This window comes from Lemur catta, chromosome 21, assembly GCF_020740605.2.
Source record: "Lemur catta isolate mLemCat1 chromosome 21, mLemCat1.pri, whole genome shotgun sequence".
Taxonomy (NCBI): domain Eukaryota; kingdom Metazoa; phylum Chordata; class Mammalia; order Primates; family Lemuridae; genus Lemur; species Lemur catta.
This window is the reverse complement of record NC_059148.1, coordinates 11,741,926-11,756,141: the sequence shown is the minus strand read 5'-3', so window position 1 is coordinate 11,756,141 and position 14,216 is coordinate 11,741,926. Positions and strand designations below refer to the sequence as shown.

General features: G+C 55.0%; 2 protein-coding genes across 2 annotated transcripts; both read left to right on the top strand.

Annotated features, from left to right (window-relative positions):
• The first annotated feature begins 227 nt into the window (after positions 1 to 227).
• LOC123625718 (glutathione S-transferase theta-2B-like) lies at positions 228 to 3,169 on the top strand. Its single transcript, XM_045534240.1, has 5 exons — positions 228 to 376; positions 1,140 to 1,227; positions 2,159 to 2,309; positions 2,398 to 2,571; positions 2,904 to 3,169. The coding sequence occupies exons 1-5, from the start codon at positions 265 to 267 to the stop codon at positions 3,111 to 3,113; spliced, it is 735 nt and encodes a 244-aa protein (XP_045390196.1). The 5' UTR covers positions 228 to 264; the 3' UTR covers positions 3,114 to 3,169.
• A 4,264-nt stretch (positions 3,170 to 7,433) lies between these two features.
• LOC123625717 (glutathione S-transferase theta-4-like) lies at positions 7,434 to 12,100 on the top strand. Its single transcript, XM_045534239.1, has 5 exons — positions 7,434 to 7,782; positions 8,743 to 8,830; positions 10,029 to 10,179; positions 10,746 to 10,922; positions 11,630 to 12,100. The coding sequence occupies exons 1-5, from the start codon at positions 7,671 to 7,673 to the stop codon at positions 11,825 to 11,827; spliced, it is 726 nt and encodes a 241-aa protein (XP_045390195.1). The 5' UTR covers positions 7,434 to 7,670; the 3' UTR covers positions 11,828 to 12,100.
• The last annotated feature ends 2,116 nt before the right edge of the window (positions 12,101 to 14,216 follow it).

Below are 14,216 nucleotides of genomic sequence, written 5' to 3'. Positions count from 1 at the left end.
CCACCGTGGGTCCCCCAACCCTCGCCACACCCCCCCCCTCGTGAGCCCTGTGCCCGGCTCCCCCTCCCCGCAGTGCGCGGGTCACAGCGCAGACCCTGCCCCAGGGCGGGGCGGAAACCATCTGGGCGCGGCACGCTTCCATTGGCTGTGGCCCCCCGGGGGCTGGGCCTGAGCCCCTATTTCTCGGGGCCCCTCTGCACCTGCCGCAACTGCTGCTCCGACCGCAGCCGCGATTGCTGTCCCGCCTGTGCCCGCCGCCCCGCCATGGTCCTGGAGCTCTACCTGGACCTGCTGTCGCAGCCCTGCCGCGCCGTCTACATCTTCGCCAAGAAGAACGACATCCCCTTCGAGCTGCGCGCCGTGGAGCTGCTCAAAGGTGCGCTCGGCCAGTCTCCCCGTGTGTCCGCAGGCCCCGTGCGCCCCCGGGCCCCTCGCCTGGCTCCTTCCTGAGCGTCCCCTCCCAGCCCCCCATCTCCTCTCCCACCGGAAAGTGCCCTCGACTGAGGGGCCCTGGACAGGCCACCGCCCTCTCCGCAGCGTAGCTTGCCCTCCGCGAAGGAGGATAATGTTACCCTCTGCTTTGTGGGGGGTGGAAAGGAAATACTTTTCAGAGTTCTGCGTCGAAAGCGCGCCTCTAAATTCACAAAGCCCTATAAAAAAAAGAAGAAATTCCCAAAGCCCTGAAGACCGTGGGAGAACGGCATGCGGTTGTGAGAAGGAAGAATGGGGAGAGGCCGGCAGGGTGGCGCACGCCTCTAATGCCAGCACTTTGGGAGGCTGAGGCGGGAGGATCGCTGGGACCCAGGAGTTCGAGGTTACAGTGAGCTGTGATTGTGCCTCTGCACTCCAGCCTGGGCCACAGAGTCAGACCCTATGTATTAAAAGAGAGAGAGAGAGATGGAGAGAGCTGAGCCACCCACTCTCCTTCCTCCCTGCTGGCCCACCCCAGTCCTGGCTAAATAACTTCTCTGCACCCACCAAAGCCCCTTGGCCGCCCCAGGATGTGGCAAAGCAGGGAGGCCCATGCAGGGTGTGGGGCTGGCCCAGCCCTCTGGCCCCAGCCGGGCTGTTTCTCAGCCCAGCCTTGGGGGGGGGGCGGGGGCGGGGGGCGGGACTGCAGACCTTTTCCTCCCCTGCAGGGCAGCATGCCAGCAAGGAGTTCCTCCAGGTGAACAGCCTGCAGAGGGTGCCCGCCCTTAAGGATGGTGACTTCATCTTAACGGAGAGGTGCCTCCCTTCCCTCTTACCCTCCCGACCTCGGGTTGTCCCCACTGTGGGCCCTCCAGACCCCACGGGCAGTGAGGGGAAAGGCGAGGGCGTGGGGAGAGCAGAGAGCCTGGGCGACGTGGGACCAGCAGGGTCGGACCCATCTCGACCCTGTACCTGTCTTGTCTTCAGCCTTCTCTTTTGAACCCTGGGCCTCCCCACCCCCAGACTGAGGGATATTGGAACAGAGGACAAGGGGACATTTGTCCAGTGTTGAAGAGAGTAGGTTCAACAAATGGAAGGTAGAAAGGGCCTCTGCTGACTTCTCAAGCCCCACCCCTGCCATCTGCCCAGGCTGGTCCTGGAGGCATTGCCAGAGCCTGAGGGCACAGCTCCTGGTAAGGTTTGGCCACCAGGCAGGAAGGGCACAAGAGGTGAGGTGGCTATAGAAGTGATGGCTGGAGGACCTGCCAGAGGAGACCTGAGGTCATGCCTCTGCCTCCCTCCGCATCCCCAACCCATGCACAGGACTCCACTGAGCACCCACTGTGAGCCGGCCCCTCGCAGGGTTCCAGGGGTCCAGGGAGCCTTTTCTGAGCTCTGCAGCCCCCGTCAAGTCACTTACCTATTCTGAGCTTTAGTTTCCTCGTGTGCAAAAGGGATAAGAGTCTACCTCATAGGGCACCTGCTGGGATATCACAGAGATACGATTGCTAAAGTGCAAAGCAGGAAGTCTGGTCAAGAGTCAGCGCCCAAGATAACAAAGAAAGCAGGGGGGGTGGGGGGGGTGGCGGAGGGAGACCGTGCCGGGCAGCTGGGGATGGAGGGTGAGTCTAGAGGGGGTCTGTCAAAAGCAGAGGAGCCCCAGGGCCCCACTGGGGGCTGGGAGCAGCTCGGGGTAAAGGCCTGGAGCCAGGACCCTTATGGCCTGTGTCCCCCGCCCTGTTCCCAGCACGGCCATCCTGATTTACCTGAGCTGTAAGTGCCAGACGGCAGACCACTGGTACCCAGCTGACCTGCAGGCCCGTGCCTGCATCCATGAGTATCTGGGCTGGCACGCCGACTGCATCCGCGGCACCTTTGGCGTGCCCCTGTGGATCCGGGTGAGGCCACATCTGGAGAGGGGTTGACCATTAGGGAGCTGGGAAGAGGCAGGGGCCATAGACTGAGCCCACCCTCTGCCCCCATCAGGTGCTGGCACCACTCATTGGGACACAGGTGCCGGAGGAGAAGGTGGACCGCAACAGGACTGCCATGGACCGGGCACTGCAACAGCTGGAGGACAAGTTCCTGGGGGATAAGGCCTTCCTTGTCGGCCAGCAGGTGACACTGGCCGATCTCATGGCGCTGGAGGAGCTGATACAGGTGTGAGCTCAGCCGGCGGAGTGGCAGCTGTGGGCAGCGTCACTCCTAGGGCCACCCCCACGAGTCAGACAGAAACACTGAGGCCTGGGGAAAGCCATGGGGCTGCCTGAATTGCAGAGCGAGTCTCTGGGTGAACTGGGGCCAGAGCCCTGGCCTCTACCTCCTCCCTGGGTGTGGGTCTCATCCTGGCTGCTCCGGGTCGGGAGGCTGACCACACTCTCTGGGCCTCGTGTCGGGGCTGCGAAAGGGGACCATGTCCCTGATACCTTTGCCTGTGCTTCCAACACTGGGGCTCTAGTATCCCCACAATTTTCCCACTCTTGTCCCTGCAGCCCGTGGCTGTTGGCTATGACGTGTTTGAGGGGCGGCAGCGACTGGCAGCGTGGCGTGGGCGAGTGGAGGCTTTCCTGGGAGCCAAGCTGTGCCAGGAGGCCCATGGCCTCGTCTTGACCATCCTGGAACAGGAGGCCAAAAAAACACTTCCCGTGCCCCCACCAGAGGCCTATCTGGGCATGCTGCGTCGTATCAGCAGGATCCCCTGAGAAGTCTGGGATGGGGGCTGGGAGATTAGCAATAAAGAGTCATTCTGTTCCTCGTTTCCCCCCTTTCTCCTTGTCCATCTTGCCCCAGTCCCTTGTCTCCGTCTTCAAGAGGAGCTCTGTATAGGCAGGACCCATGGTGTCCTTGGCATTGCTACTCCCAAGGTGTGGTATATATAAGCAATAGGTGAGACTGAAATCCACAATATATAAAGAGCTCCTAAAAACAATAACATGAAGAAAAACAAACTAATTAAAAGTTGGCAAATATCATCAGTATTTTAAATATAGTAAAGATTATGAACACTTTGAATGAGCAACCAAGAGTTACTGGTTTTATTACGTTGTTGTATTATATGCATGGAGTAAAAGCATTTGCCAGTAAGTCTCATGATGGTTAATCCAAAGTAAACTCATGGATAACAAGTCAACACAGCATCATCATAAGGACAATAAAATATTAAATAAGCAAGGAACCAATGAAAGTAAGTAACCAATTAAAGGATACAAGTGATGTTAAATATTATAAATAACTATTAAAAGATACAAGTGACGTTTCATAGGATGTAGTAACAGTCTTTGAAGTCTAGGAAACTTAAAAGATTTCTTTTAACAGGCACTCCTGTCTTCCAGGACAGTTTCATAATAATAGCAAACAAACAGCAGGATTATACATTATTATACAAACCTCCACGTTTATCCGTGGGATGGAACCCACCCTAGTTATTTTAACAGGGAGAATTTAATAAAAAGAATTGGTAGCCAGGCATTGGAGAACTCTATAGGCAGAGAGATGCCAGATTGTCACACAGGTGGACACTGCATGAAGCTACAACCCCTAGGGTTGGGGGACCAAGGGAGGACATTGGCATTATGAAAACCTAGATGCTGGAGGAGAAGCCCGTGGAACTCAAACCTCCGAGGAGTGTGCTGGCATCACCTTCTGAGAGAGGGGCAGTAGCCCAGTTTGCCCCTAGGTCTTCACAGGAAGTTATGTGGCTGACGGGCATGCAATTTTAGGATTTGACTGTAGATGTCACTGCTAACAAATAAATGGGGTCCTTAGCACCACGCTCTGATCTACCTGCCTGCCCCTCTTGTGGCACTAGTGGCCCACCCTGTGCCATTCCTAGCCTGGAGCACCCCAAGCAGCAACCGCACTGCAGCTGTCCTGCCCTGGAGGTGCCTGGTGTGCGGCTTCCCTCTCTGGTCCCATTCTGGCTGTCTCTCCCTTGCAGAGACGCTTCATACTTTGCGGGACACCCTGGCTTGTTTTCCTGGGCTTTTCCGTCATCCCCCCACCCTGGGCATCAGGGTTGGGCGGCAGCAGCCTGTGCTTTCTTGGTGCATGCAGGCTGCTTTTTGGTGATGCACAATTGGATGGTTTTGCTTTCAACAACACTCCAACAAAGTATAAGAAGTAAATAAACAATAAAGTCAGTCAGTCTCCATGCTGTGTAGGTGGCAGGTAACTCCTGGAGAGTGACCCCAGCTGAGCCAACCATGCTGTGGGTCAGCGCAGGGGTGGCAGGATCCCAGGTCTCCTGGCAGGAGGAGGAGGAGGGGCAAAGTGACCTTGAATCCCAGCTGGTGCTCTTAGTGGAGGGAGGCACTGGAGGCATCAGAGATGGGGTGTGCTCAGGGCTCTTGAGGCATGAGAAGGGGGCGCCGAGGGGTGAGGGGGAAGCGACACTGAAAACGGAATCGCAGCAAGATAAGGACGGGCTTTTGAGCCCTGTGAGTGCATCGTGTGAGTCTGTGTGCGTGTGAGTGTGCGGGTGCGCACGTGGCGTGTGTGGCACAGGGCGGGGGGAAGAGAAGACACAGAAAGCCCAAGGACACCCTGAAGCGCGTCCTCCCTGCCTGCCTGCACCTCCACTGGAAGTGTGGAGAAGGCAGCCGCCAAGCCCTGCCTCCACTCCGCAGAGGCCAGGCAGGGGTGGTGGCTTAGCAGGCCACCCAGCCAGTCGGGAGGAAGGAGGCTCCAGGGAGGTGCACAGAGCTCCGGCCCCATTGTGGCGGGAGGGCGCTGGCCAGAGGGGCTGAGCGACCCTCGGAGGTCAGGGCAGGTGCAGCCATGGGGCTGGAGCTCTTCCTGCACCTGCACTCGCCTCGCCCACCCCATCCGCATTTTCGCTGGGAGGAATGGCGTCCCCTGTGACCTGCGGCAGTGCAGCTGGCCTGGGTTGAGCCAGGGGGCTGGGTAGGGCCCCAAGCAGGGGGTGCCAAGGGGCCAAGCCCTGCGCTGAGCCTGCCCTCCCCTCGCCCACCAGGGAGCACCTTCCTGTGAGGTGTGGGGTCCACACGCTGGCGAGAGAGAGTTCTCAGAGTCAGGGATAGAAAGAAGCACCGAGTTTATGTCACTCTTTCTCCGAAGAGAGAGAGGACACAGCACCAGGAAATAAAGAGAGGCCGGGCCCCCAAGGCCACATGCCTCTGACCCTTTATTAGGGCAGGCTGAGGAGGGCGGGGGGATTTATGATCCCAGCCCCATGGGCACAGAACAGCGGAGAAACTGCTGAGCTCGGCCTTTTCTGTCTCTCACGCGGCCGGAGGGTAACAGGGATTGGTTTCTTCTTTCTCTCTTTTTTTTTCTTTTGCCGATCAATATATGAGTGGATTGATTTCTTCTTTCTTCTTGATAGCGGGGACATCTGGGGCGTCTCTCCTTGAGGAGGTGAGGGGAGCTCGAGCCTCCGCTGTCCACCCAGGAACTGTCAAGGCTGTTTAAACAAACTCAAGAAAACCTTTCTGTCTCCAGGTAGTGAATCTAAAACGACAGCTGGTCAGATTGTTCAGCCTCCCACACCCCCACCTCCTGGAGGCTCCTTTCGCTTTTGGGACGTGAATTGAGGATTTAGGATGTGAATGAGAATTTAGGCTTTCCTTTGTCAGCTTGCTAGATAAACATCTCTGCAGGAGAGATATTCATGTTACTAACCCTAGGGACAAAGATCATGCCACTCCAGGAGGCTGCCAGTTAGAAATTTATGTATTTTTTTCCTGTTGGCCCGTTAGTAAGACTGTCCTTTCAGTTCCTTAAGGCGAAGCCCCTGGGGAAAGTGCCTGCCCTTGAGGATGATGGCTTCCTGCTGGCAGAGAGGTCACGGTGACCTGGTGCCCACGCAGGGTCAGGACCAGGCTCTGCTTGGTCCCAGTCTCCTCTCCCAGCCCAGTCTCTCTTGCCCGCTTCTCGGGGCAGCCTGTGGGTGCTGCACGGCTGGAGCAGCTGTTGGGACGCGGATGCCAGCCCTGCAGCACCTGGACGAGGGGTCCTGGGGGCCAGGCCCTTCACAGGGTGGGGGGGAGCAGGGAGGAGGGAGAAAGCTGATCACCCCTGGCTTGGAGACCTTTCCAAACCACTGCAGTGCATCCCTCGTTTCAGCCTGCCCAGCTCTGGGGCAGGGGTTAGACCCAGGGGGCGCTTAGGGCTAAAGCTGGGAGCCTGAGCCGGCTGGAGGGGCTGGGGTGAGGAGGGGACGTGGGTCACCCAGCCAAGCCTGGACAACATGGAGCCAGAGGGCCAGGCCCCTCACAGCGATGGAGCAGGTCTCCCTGGGAGACCTGGTGGCGTTCACAGAGCTGATGCAGGTAAGGCTCTCCCCCCTGCCTGCCTCCCTCCTAGGGGCGGACTCTGAGCGCAGCACTGAGACTCCACCCCAGCTGGCCTGCTCTCCACCCCACCACTGTTGGCTGCGACCTCTTCCAAGACCGGCCCCAGCTGGCAGCATGCAGGCCTGCGTGGAGGCTGCCCTGGGTGTCGAGCCCGTCCCTTAGGCCCATAAGCTCATCCTCTAGCCTTGGGACACGGAGGAGGTCCAGCAGGACCCCCAGCTGGCCCAGAAGCTGGTGCAGGGGCTGCAGGAGAGGCTCCGCTGAGTCTGCAACAAACACACTGTGTGCTCTCCACCCGCCTCCGGGGAAGAGTCTGTCCCACTTCTGAGCCGAGGCCTATTAGGACAGGGAATGTCCTGAGGTCACACAGCAGGGACTGAGTAGCGCCCAGGCCTCCCCACAGGCTCTAGTGACCTTCCTCAGCCACCAGCTGCACAGTCCAGCCACTGCAGTCCCAGCCCAGGCCAGGAAGTTTCTGGGCCCCTCTGCCCCTGACTCCCCAGTGGTGTTGTCCCCAGTGGCCCTACAGCTCCCCAGGCTCCTGTGTCTCTCCCTCCCGATCCTTTTCTAGCCACAGTTCAGGCTAGATTTACCTGTGGGTAACCCCAGTCCCTACTTCTGGAACCCTCCAGCGTTAGTTCTCATGGCCTCATCCTCATTTTGGACCCTGGGAATGCCCATGCATGCACGAGCCCTTCTCAGACAGGGTGTCTGTCTGGGGCGGCACCAGGGGGGCACAGGCCCACGAGGAAGGAGAAGGCAGGGTCACAGCACCCCCCCCAACCCTGTGCCGGGGCCTCTCCCCTTGCTGCTGGGAGAATTCCGGGCTTCCTGGCCCCGTGACAATACCAAGGGAAACAAGAAGTTCCAGAATGCAGGGTCCTGGGCCCAGGACAGAGAGGGCACAGGGCCAGGGGCTCCGGCTGGACACAGGCTCAGGGCGGCATGTCCCTGGAGCTCTACATGGATCTGCTGTCCGCGCCGTGTTGCGCCGTCTATATCTTCGCCAGGAAGAACAGCATCCCCTTCGACTTCCAGTTCGTGGATCTGCTGAAAGGTCAGCCCCTCTGCTGCCCGCAGGCCTGGCCCTGGGGGCGGGCGGGCACAGGGTAGGGGCGTTTCTGTGGAGTAGAGACAGAGCCCCAGGAGACCCCACAAAGGTCCGCAGGGACCGAAAAGGTGCCGAGAAACACGTAGGCTGCGTCCCTGTCCAGCCTACCTTAGCCAGCTCCACTAATGACAGTCCCCACGCAGAGAAGAACAGGCTGTTCTAGAGTGAAGGGGGAGGGAGAGCAGCTGGGAATCTGCGGCTCCCACCCTCACCTTCCCTCTGCTTCGGGGGTCCAGCACCTGCCCACCAGGCTGCCGCAAGGGCAGGGGTGCAGCCCGTCCTCACCACCCCACCCGGGTGTGCAGACCTGCTCAGGCCTACGCTGACCCCCTGGGAGGTCAGTGGGTCAGGCTCCAGCCCCACCGCATGCACAGAAGGGGCTCCAGAAGCTCAGCTGGCAGAAGCAGAAAGTTCTAGAATGTAGAGGAGGGGACATGCGGAGGTGACCCTCAAGTGCAGCTGAGAGGCTCCCCTTTAAATGCCCCACCGTGTGCTGGGCCTGGGCTTCCTGTGCTGCCAGCTGCAGCTGCCCTTCAAGGGGGGACAGAGTGAGGGGCGACAGGAGGGGAGCAGCCAGGCCCCGAGGGCTTCACACCCAGCGCTGGGGGAGGGGGCTGGAGGCCTCCAGCTTCTGAGCCAAAGGGTCGTCCTGGTCCCAGGGCACAGGTGGGATGTCATGGGAGCTGCCGAGCCTGGGGTGGGGGACAGGCTGGGAGGTGGGAGCCCTGATCCTGGTCCCTCTTCTGCCACTGCCTTGCCCTGTGACCTGGGGCGAGCCACAGTGTCCCTCAAGGCCTCAGTTTCCCCTTCTTGAGAAAACAGAGAGGAAGGCATTTTGGTCCCTGGGAGTCCCAGGTCTCTCCTCCCTAGGGTCTCACAGTCTCAGGCCTTCCCTGCCCCTCTCAGGTCACCACCACAGCAAGGAATACATCGAGATCAACCCCCTGCGGAAGCTGCCCAGCCTCAAAGATGGGAAATTTATCTTATCCGAAAGGTAACAGTCTTCCCCAGGGCCCTTCCGCGGTCTGTCTCTGCTCCTCCTGGGAGACTCAGTGGGAGCCTTTGTCTGTCTTATTGGGGGACATTTCACATGCTCACTAAAGCAGAAGGAATATCAACCCATGGGGGGCATAAGGAGCCCACCGACCCAGGCGCAGCTCCAGCTGTCATCCATCCACTTGGGGCCCATGTGGCACCATCTGTATCTGACTCCGTCACCCCGCCATCCAGACGCCCCATCATTTCGTCCATAAATATTTAGGAATGTACCTCTAAGAGATAAAGCCTCGAAAAAAAAATCGTCACCACAATACCATTAGGACACCTAATAAAATAACTCCTGGATTTCATCAAATATCTAGTTCCTATTCACAAGTCTCCTATTATCCCAGAAACATTTTCTTGGCAGTTTGTTTGAATGGGGGGTCCCAAGAAGTTTCGAGTAGCACAGCCGGCAGGTCTGTCTCCCCCGCCTCTTTTAATCTCTAGTGCCCTCCGCGCCCCAACGTTTTGCCTTGGCAGTTTGTTGTTGTTGATGGCAAAGAAACTAAGTCCTTTGTCCTGTGGAATTTCTCACATGCATCATCAATCAGCAAGGCCTGGGACATGTCCCCAGAGCAGTCTCCCATCCGTCCCCTCCCGTGTCCCCGCGGTCTCTGTCCTCCCCAGACAACAATGACCCTCCCTGTCGTTGATTCTGCACCCTTGGGCACACTGTCCATCCAGCACCAGAGGGAGGGATCCTCCCATCCCCTGGGTTGTGTAACCCTGAATCCTAAGGATTAAATCCACATACTCCCTGCACCCCCTGGGGCCTCCACTGTGGCCTCCACCGAGTCTCTGGCCATCTCACTACTCTCCACCTCCTCCCACCCACCCACCTACTCTCCCTTCTCCAAACTCACCTGGCTCTCTCTCACCTGGTATTTCAGCACCTGTTGTCCCCCTACTGGCCTGCCTTTTCTTACATCGCCCACCATCTCCTACTTACCCTGCCGGTCTCCCTCTCTGCCCTAGTGACTGTCTGGCAGCTTGGGGGGGGCTTTCCCAGGGTCCTTTAGGCTCCGTCCTGCTCAGGAGGAACATCAGTACCTAGAGCCTGTCTGTGCAGGGGGAACTCAGCATTGGGTCCTGGGCCATGCGGGGGCATTCAGAAAGGCAAGGGTGGTGTCCCTGACCTGCCCTTTCTGCAGTGTGGCCATCCTCTTCTACCTGTGCCGCAAGTACAGCGCACCCTCACACTGGTACCCGCCAGACCTGCACACACGTGCACGTGTGGATGAGTTCATGGCCTGGCAGCACACGGCCATTCAACTGCCCATGAACAAGATACTCTGGATCAAGGTGAGCAGAGCCATGTCTGGGGCTTGGGGACAAGGGAGTTAGGAAGCCTGGAGTCCAGTCCTGGCCCCGCTGACCACTGGTGAGCTCAAGCTAGTCTCTATCCCTCTCTGAGCTTCATTTCCTCAGCTCCCTCTCCTGCCTGAGCTATCTGGAGTGTGGACAGAACTGCTGGGTATAAAACAGTCTTGTGAAGACAAAGGGAAGGGCACACAGGAGGGGCTGATATTACTTACCCCAGGACAGGACTCAAGACATTTCATTCTGAACCAGAAAAATGTCAGAGTGAAGATGACTAATACTAGCACACGTATCCCTACTTCTAATCCTATGCCTGTGACAGACATCACTAATCAATCACAGGATTTTTTTCCTGCTGAGCTCCCCAAATCTTCCTGAACACATGATCCCAGGCAACACCCACCAATCAGAACGGTTAAAAGAATGAAATTGCTTTATGACCTTGGAACTGTCCAGTGTCTGCCTAGCAGACAAGGGTGCAGAGGCCTGGGGGGCAGGTGGGGCTGGGATGGAGCCTCCTCTCCTCTCCTCTCCCCAACTCTGGCCAGTTGTTGATCCCGATGATCACGGGGGAGGAGGTTCCAGCAGAGAAGACGGAGCAGATGCTGGAAGAGGTGAAGAAGAGCCTACAACTCTTTGAGGAGAAGTTTCTGCAGGACAGGATGTTCATCACTGGGGATCAAATATCCCTGGCGGACCTGGTGGCCCTGGTGGAGATGATGCAGGTGTGGGGTGGGGCAGTGGGGGCAGGACTCCTCTGTTGCTGTGACCAGTGTGTCCGTAACTTGAGAACAGGCTGGTGAAGCCAGAGAGGTAGAGGCAGAGCCACCATGGGGGCTGCGGGAGCCGGGTCTAGGTGCCTGGACTCAACCTGGGGTGCAAGAGCAAGCACAGGGTGTTTTGAATCAGGGAGCACCACGTTCTTCCATGCTTGACAAAGATTCTCCAGTATGGGGAGGAGCTGGAGGGTGAGCCTGGGATGGGGAGAACACTGCGTTTCTCAGTCAATCCGCCAGGATCCCAGATGCCCCCTCCTCCCGCTGGGCTCTCCAGAAAAATGTTCAGAGGCTTCTAACCTGTCCTTCTGGCCTGGCCTCATTTCCAGAGCTCTGGACAGACGGCTATGCCGGGCAGCTCTCCTGGCTGGGTCTGAGGGGCGTCCATGGTGCATTTGAAGGCATAAGTGGGTGTGGTGCACTTATGTGGCCTCTACCATGCAGGGGAGGGAGTGACCAAGATCCCTGGGGGATTCTGGATCCACCATCCCTACCCTGCGTCTATTCCAGAGTCTGTGACCCCTTGCCCAGGCCTTGGGGGTGAGCAGACTAATTCTTTGCAGAGGCAGATGGGTAGGGCCCCTGAGGCTGTAGGAGAGGACCCAGGTGGGGCTGGGCTGCAGGCTGACCACACTTTCCTCTTTGTCTACCCACAGCCCATAGCAAGCAACCACAACGTCTTCCTCAACAGTGCCAAGCTGGCCGACTGGCGCACGCGCGTGGAGATGAGCATCGGCTCTGGCCTCTTCTGGGAGGCCCACGAGCGGCTGGTGAAGTTGGCAGAATGGGACTGTTCCACGTTGGATCCGATGGTCAAGGAGAGGATCTGTGAGTTTCTGCACAAGTACAAGTGACTGCAGAGGCAGCCCACCCTGTAGGGCCTGGCTGGCCCAGCCCTCTGAGCCTTCTTCCTCAGGGAAGATGCCAAAATACAACTCTGTTTTTTGCCTAATAAACAACCGGAACAACCATCATGGCTGCTGAGCCAGGGACAGTTGGTGTAATTGTAGGGTCTGATGCGGGAGCAGATGTGGCCAAAGGTCCTCCCAGTTTCGGTTTCCAAAAGGAATTTTAAATTAAAGGTTAAATATGATTACATTGTCAATAATAATAGTTGATGACTTTTATACAGCATGTGTTTTTTTTTTTTTTAGAGACAGAGTCTTACTTTGGTACCCATGCTGGAGTGCAGTGGCATGATCATAACTCACTGCAGCCTCCAGCTCCTGAGCTCAAGTTATCCTCCTGCCTCAACCTCCTGAGTAGGCCACCTACAGGTGTGCCACCATGCCCAGCTCCTGCTTTTATTATAAAAATAGATAGAATAACTACAGAAAACCATACAAGGAAATAGAGGACTTGAACAACACTATAAAGCAACTGGACCTGCTAGACACGTACAGAACGCTCCACCCAACAATAGCAGAATAAAGATTGTTCTCAAGAGTATTTGGAATAGTCTCCAGCATAGATATATTCGGTCATAAGATAAGTCTCAAATTTAAGAAGATTGAAATCATACCAAATATGTTCTCTGGACATAATGGAATAAAATTAGGACTCAATAACAGAAGGAAATTTTAAAAATTCACAAGTATGTAGAAATTAAACAACACGCTTTTAAACAAACAATGGGTCAAAGAAGAAATTACAAGAGAAATTAGAAATTACTTTGAACTAATGAAAATGAAAAGACAACACACCAAAATATATGGGATGCAGCAGAAGCCATGCCAAGAGGAAATTTACAGTTGTAAACACATACATTGAAAAAGAACAATCTCAGATCAATAACCTAACTTTACACCATAAAGAACTAGAAAAATAAGAGCTAACTAAACCCAACACCAGAAGAAGAAAGGAAATAATAAAGATTAGAATGTAGAATGGAAATAGGCCAGGCATGATAGTTCATGCCTGTAATCCCAGCGCCATGGGAGGCTGAGGTGGGAGGATCACTTTAGCCCAGGAGTTTGAGACCAGCCTGGGCAACTTTGCGAGATTCCATCTCTACCAAAAAAAAAAAAAGAAAGAAAGAAAGAGAAAGAAAAAAAATTAGCGAGGCAATCAGTTGACCCCAGGAATTTGAGGATACAGTGAGCTATGATCAGGCCACTGCACTTCAGCCTGGGCAAGAAAAAAAGAAAAAAAAAGAAGAATGGAGATAAGCCGGGTGCAGTGTCTCACGCCTGTAATCCCAGCACTCTGGGAGGCCGAGGCAGGAGGATCGTTTGAGCTCAGGAGTTTGAGACCAGCCTGAGCAAGAAAGAGTGAGACCCTGTCTCTACTAAAAAGAGAAAGAAATTATCCAAACAACTAAAAATAGAAGAAATTAGCCAGGCATGGTGGCGCATGCCTGTAGTCCCAGCTACTCGGGAGGCTGAGGCTGGGGAATCTCTTGAGCCCAGGAGTTTGAGGTTGCTATGAGCTGGGCTGATGCCACGGCACTCTAGCCCGGGCAACAGAGTGAGACTCTGTCTCAAAAAAAAAAAAAAAAAGAATGGAGATAAATGAAATAGAAAAAAATCAATGAAACCAAAAATTGGATCTTTGAAAAGATCAACAAAATTGACAAATCTTTAGCTAGTATAACCAAGAAAAAAAGATAAGACTCAAATTACTTCTCAGGAAAGAAAGTGGAGACATCACTACTGATCTTACAGAAGTACAAAGAATTATAAAGAAATAAATACTACGAATAATTGCATGTAAACAAATTAGATAATTAAATGAAATGAGCAAATTCCTAGAAACACACAATCTAACAAAACTGACTGAAGAAGAAATAGAAAATTTGAATATACCTATAACATGTAAAGAGACTGAAATATTCATTTTTAAAAACTTCCTACAAAGAAAAGCCCACGATCAGATGGTTTCGTTGGTAAATTCTATCAAGTGCTTGAATTAAAATCAAACCATTACAAACTCTTCCAAAAAAATAGAAGATGAGGAGAGACTTCCCAACTCGTTCTATGAGACAAGCGTTACCCCGAAACCAAAGCCAGAAAATGACATCACGAGAAAATAAAATCACAAAGTAATGTCCTATGAATGTAGACACAAAAGCCCTCAACAAAACATGAGCCAATGGAATCCGGCAGCATATTAAAAGGATTATACACCCTGGCATTTATCCCAGGAGGGCAAAGGTGGCTCAGTGTATGAAAACCAATCAATGAAACGCACTATATTAATAAAGAACAAAAATCACGTGATTATTTTGATGATGCAGAAACGGCA

Bases quoted from the DNA above. Each gene is read 5' to 3' on its own strand.
- LOC123625717 (XM_045534239.1), top strand. From the start codon at position 7,671: ATGTCCCTGGAGCTCTACATGGATCTGCTGTCCGCGCCGTGTTGCGCC. The intron at 10,180-10,745 runs GTGAGCAGAGCC...AACTCTGGCCAG, and splicing joins ACAAGATACTCTGGATCAAG to TTGTTGATCCCGATGATCAC. The intron at 10,923-11,629 runs GTGTGGGGTGGG...GTCTACCCACAG, and splicing joins CCCTGGTGGAGATGATGCAG to CCCATAGCAAGCAACCACAA.
- LOC123625718 (XM_045534240.1), top strand. From the start codon at position 265: ATGGTCCTGGAGCTCTACCTGGACCTGCTGTCGCAGCCCTGCCGCGCC. The intron at 377-1,139 runs GTGCGCTCGGCC...CCTCCCCTGCAG, and splicing joins CGCCGTGGAGCTGCTCAAAG to GGCAGCATGCCAGCAAGGAG. The intron at 1,228-2,158 runs GTGCCTCCCTTC...CCCTGTTCCCAG, and splicing joins GACTTCATCTTAACGGAGAG to CACGGCCATCCTGATTTACC.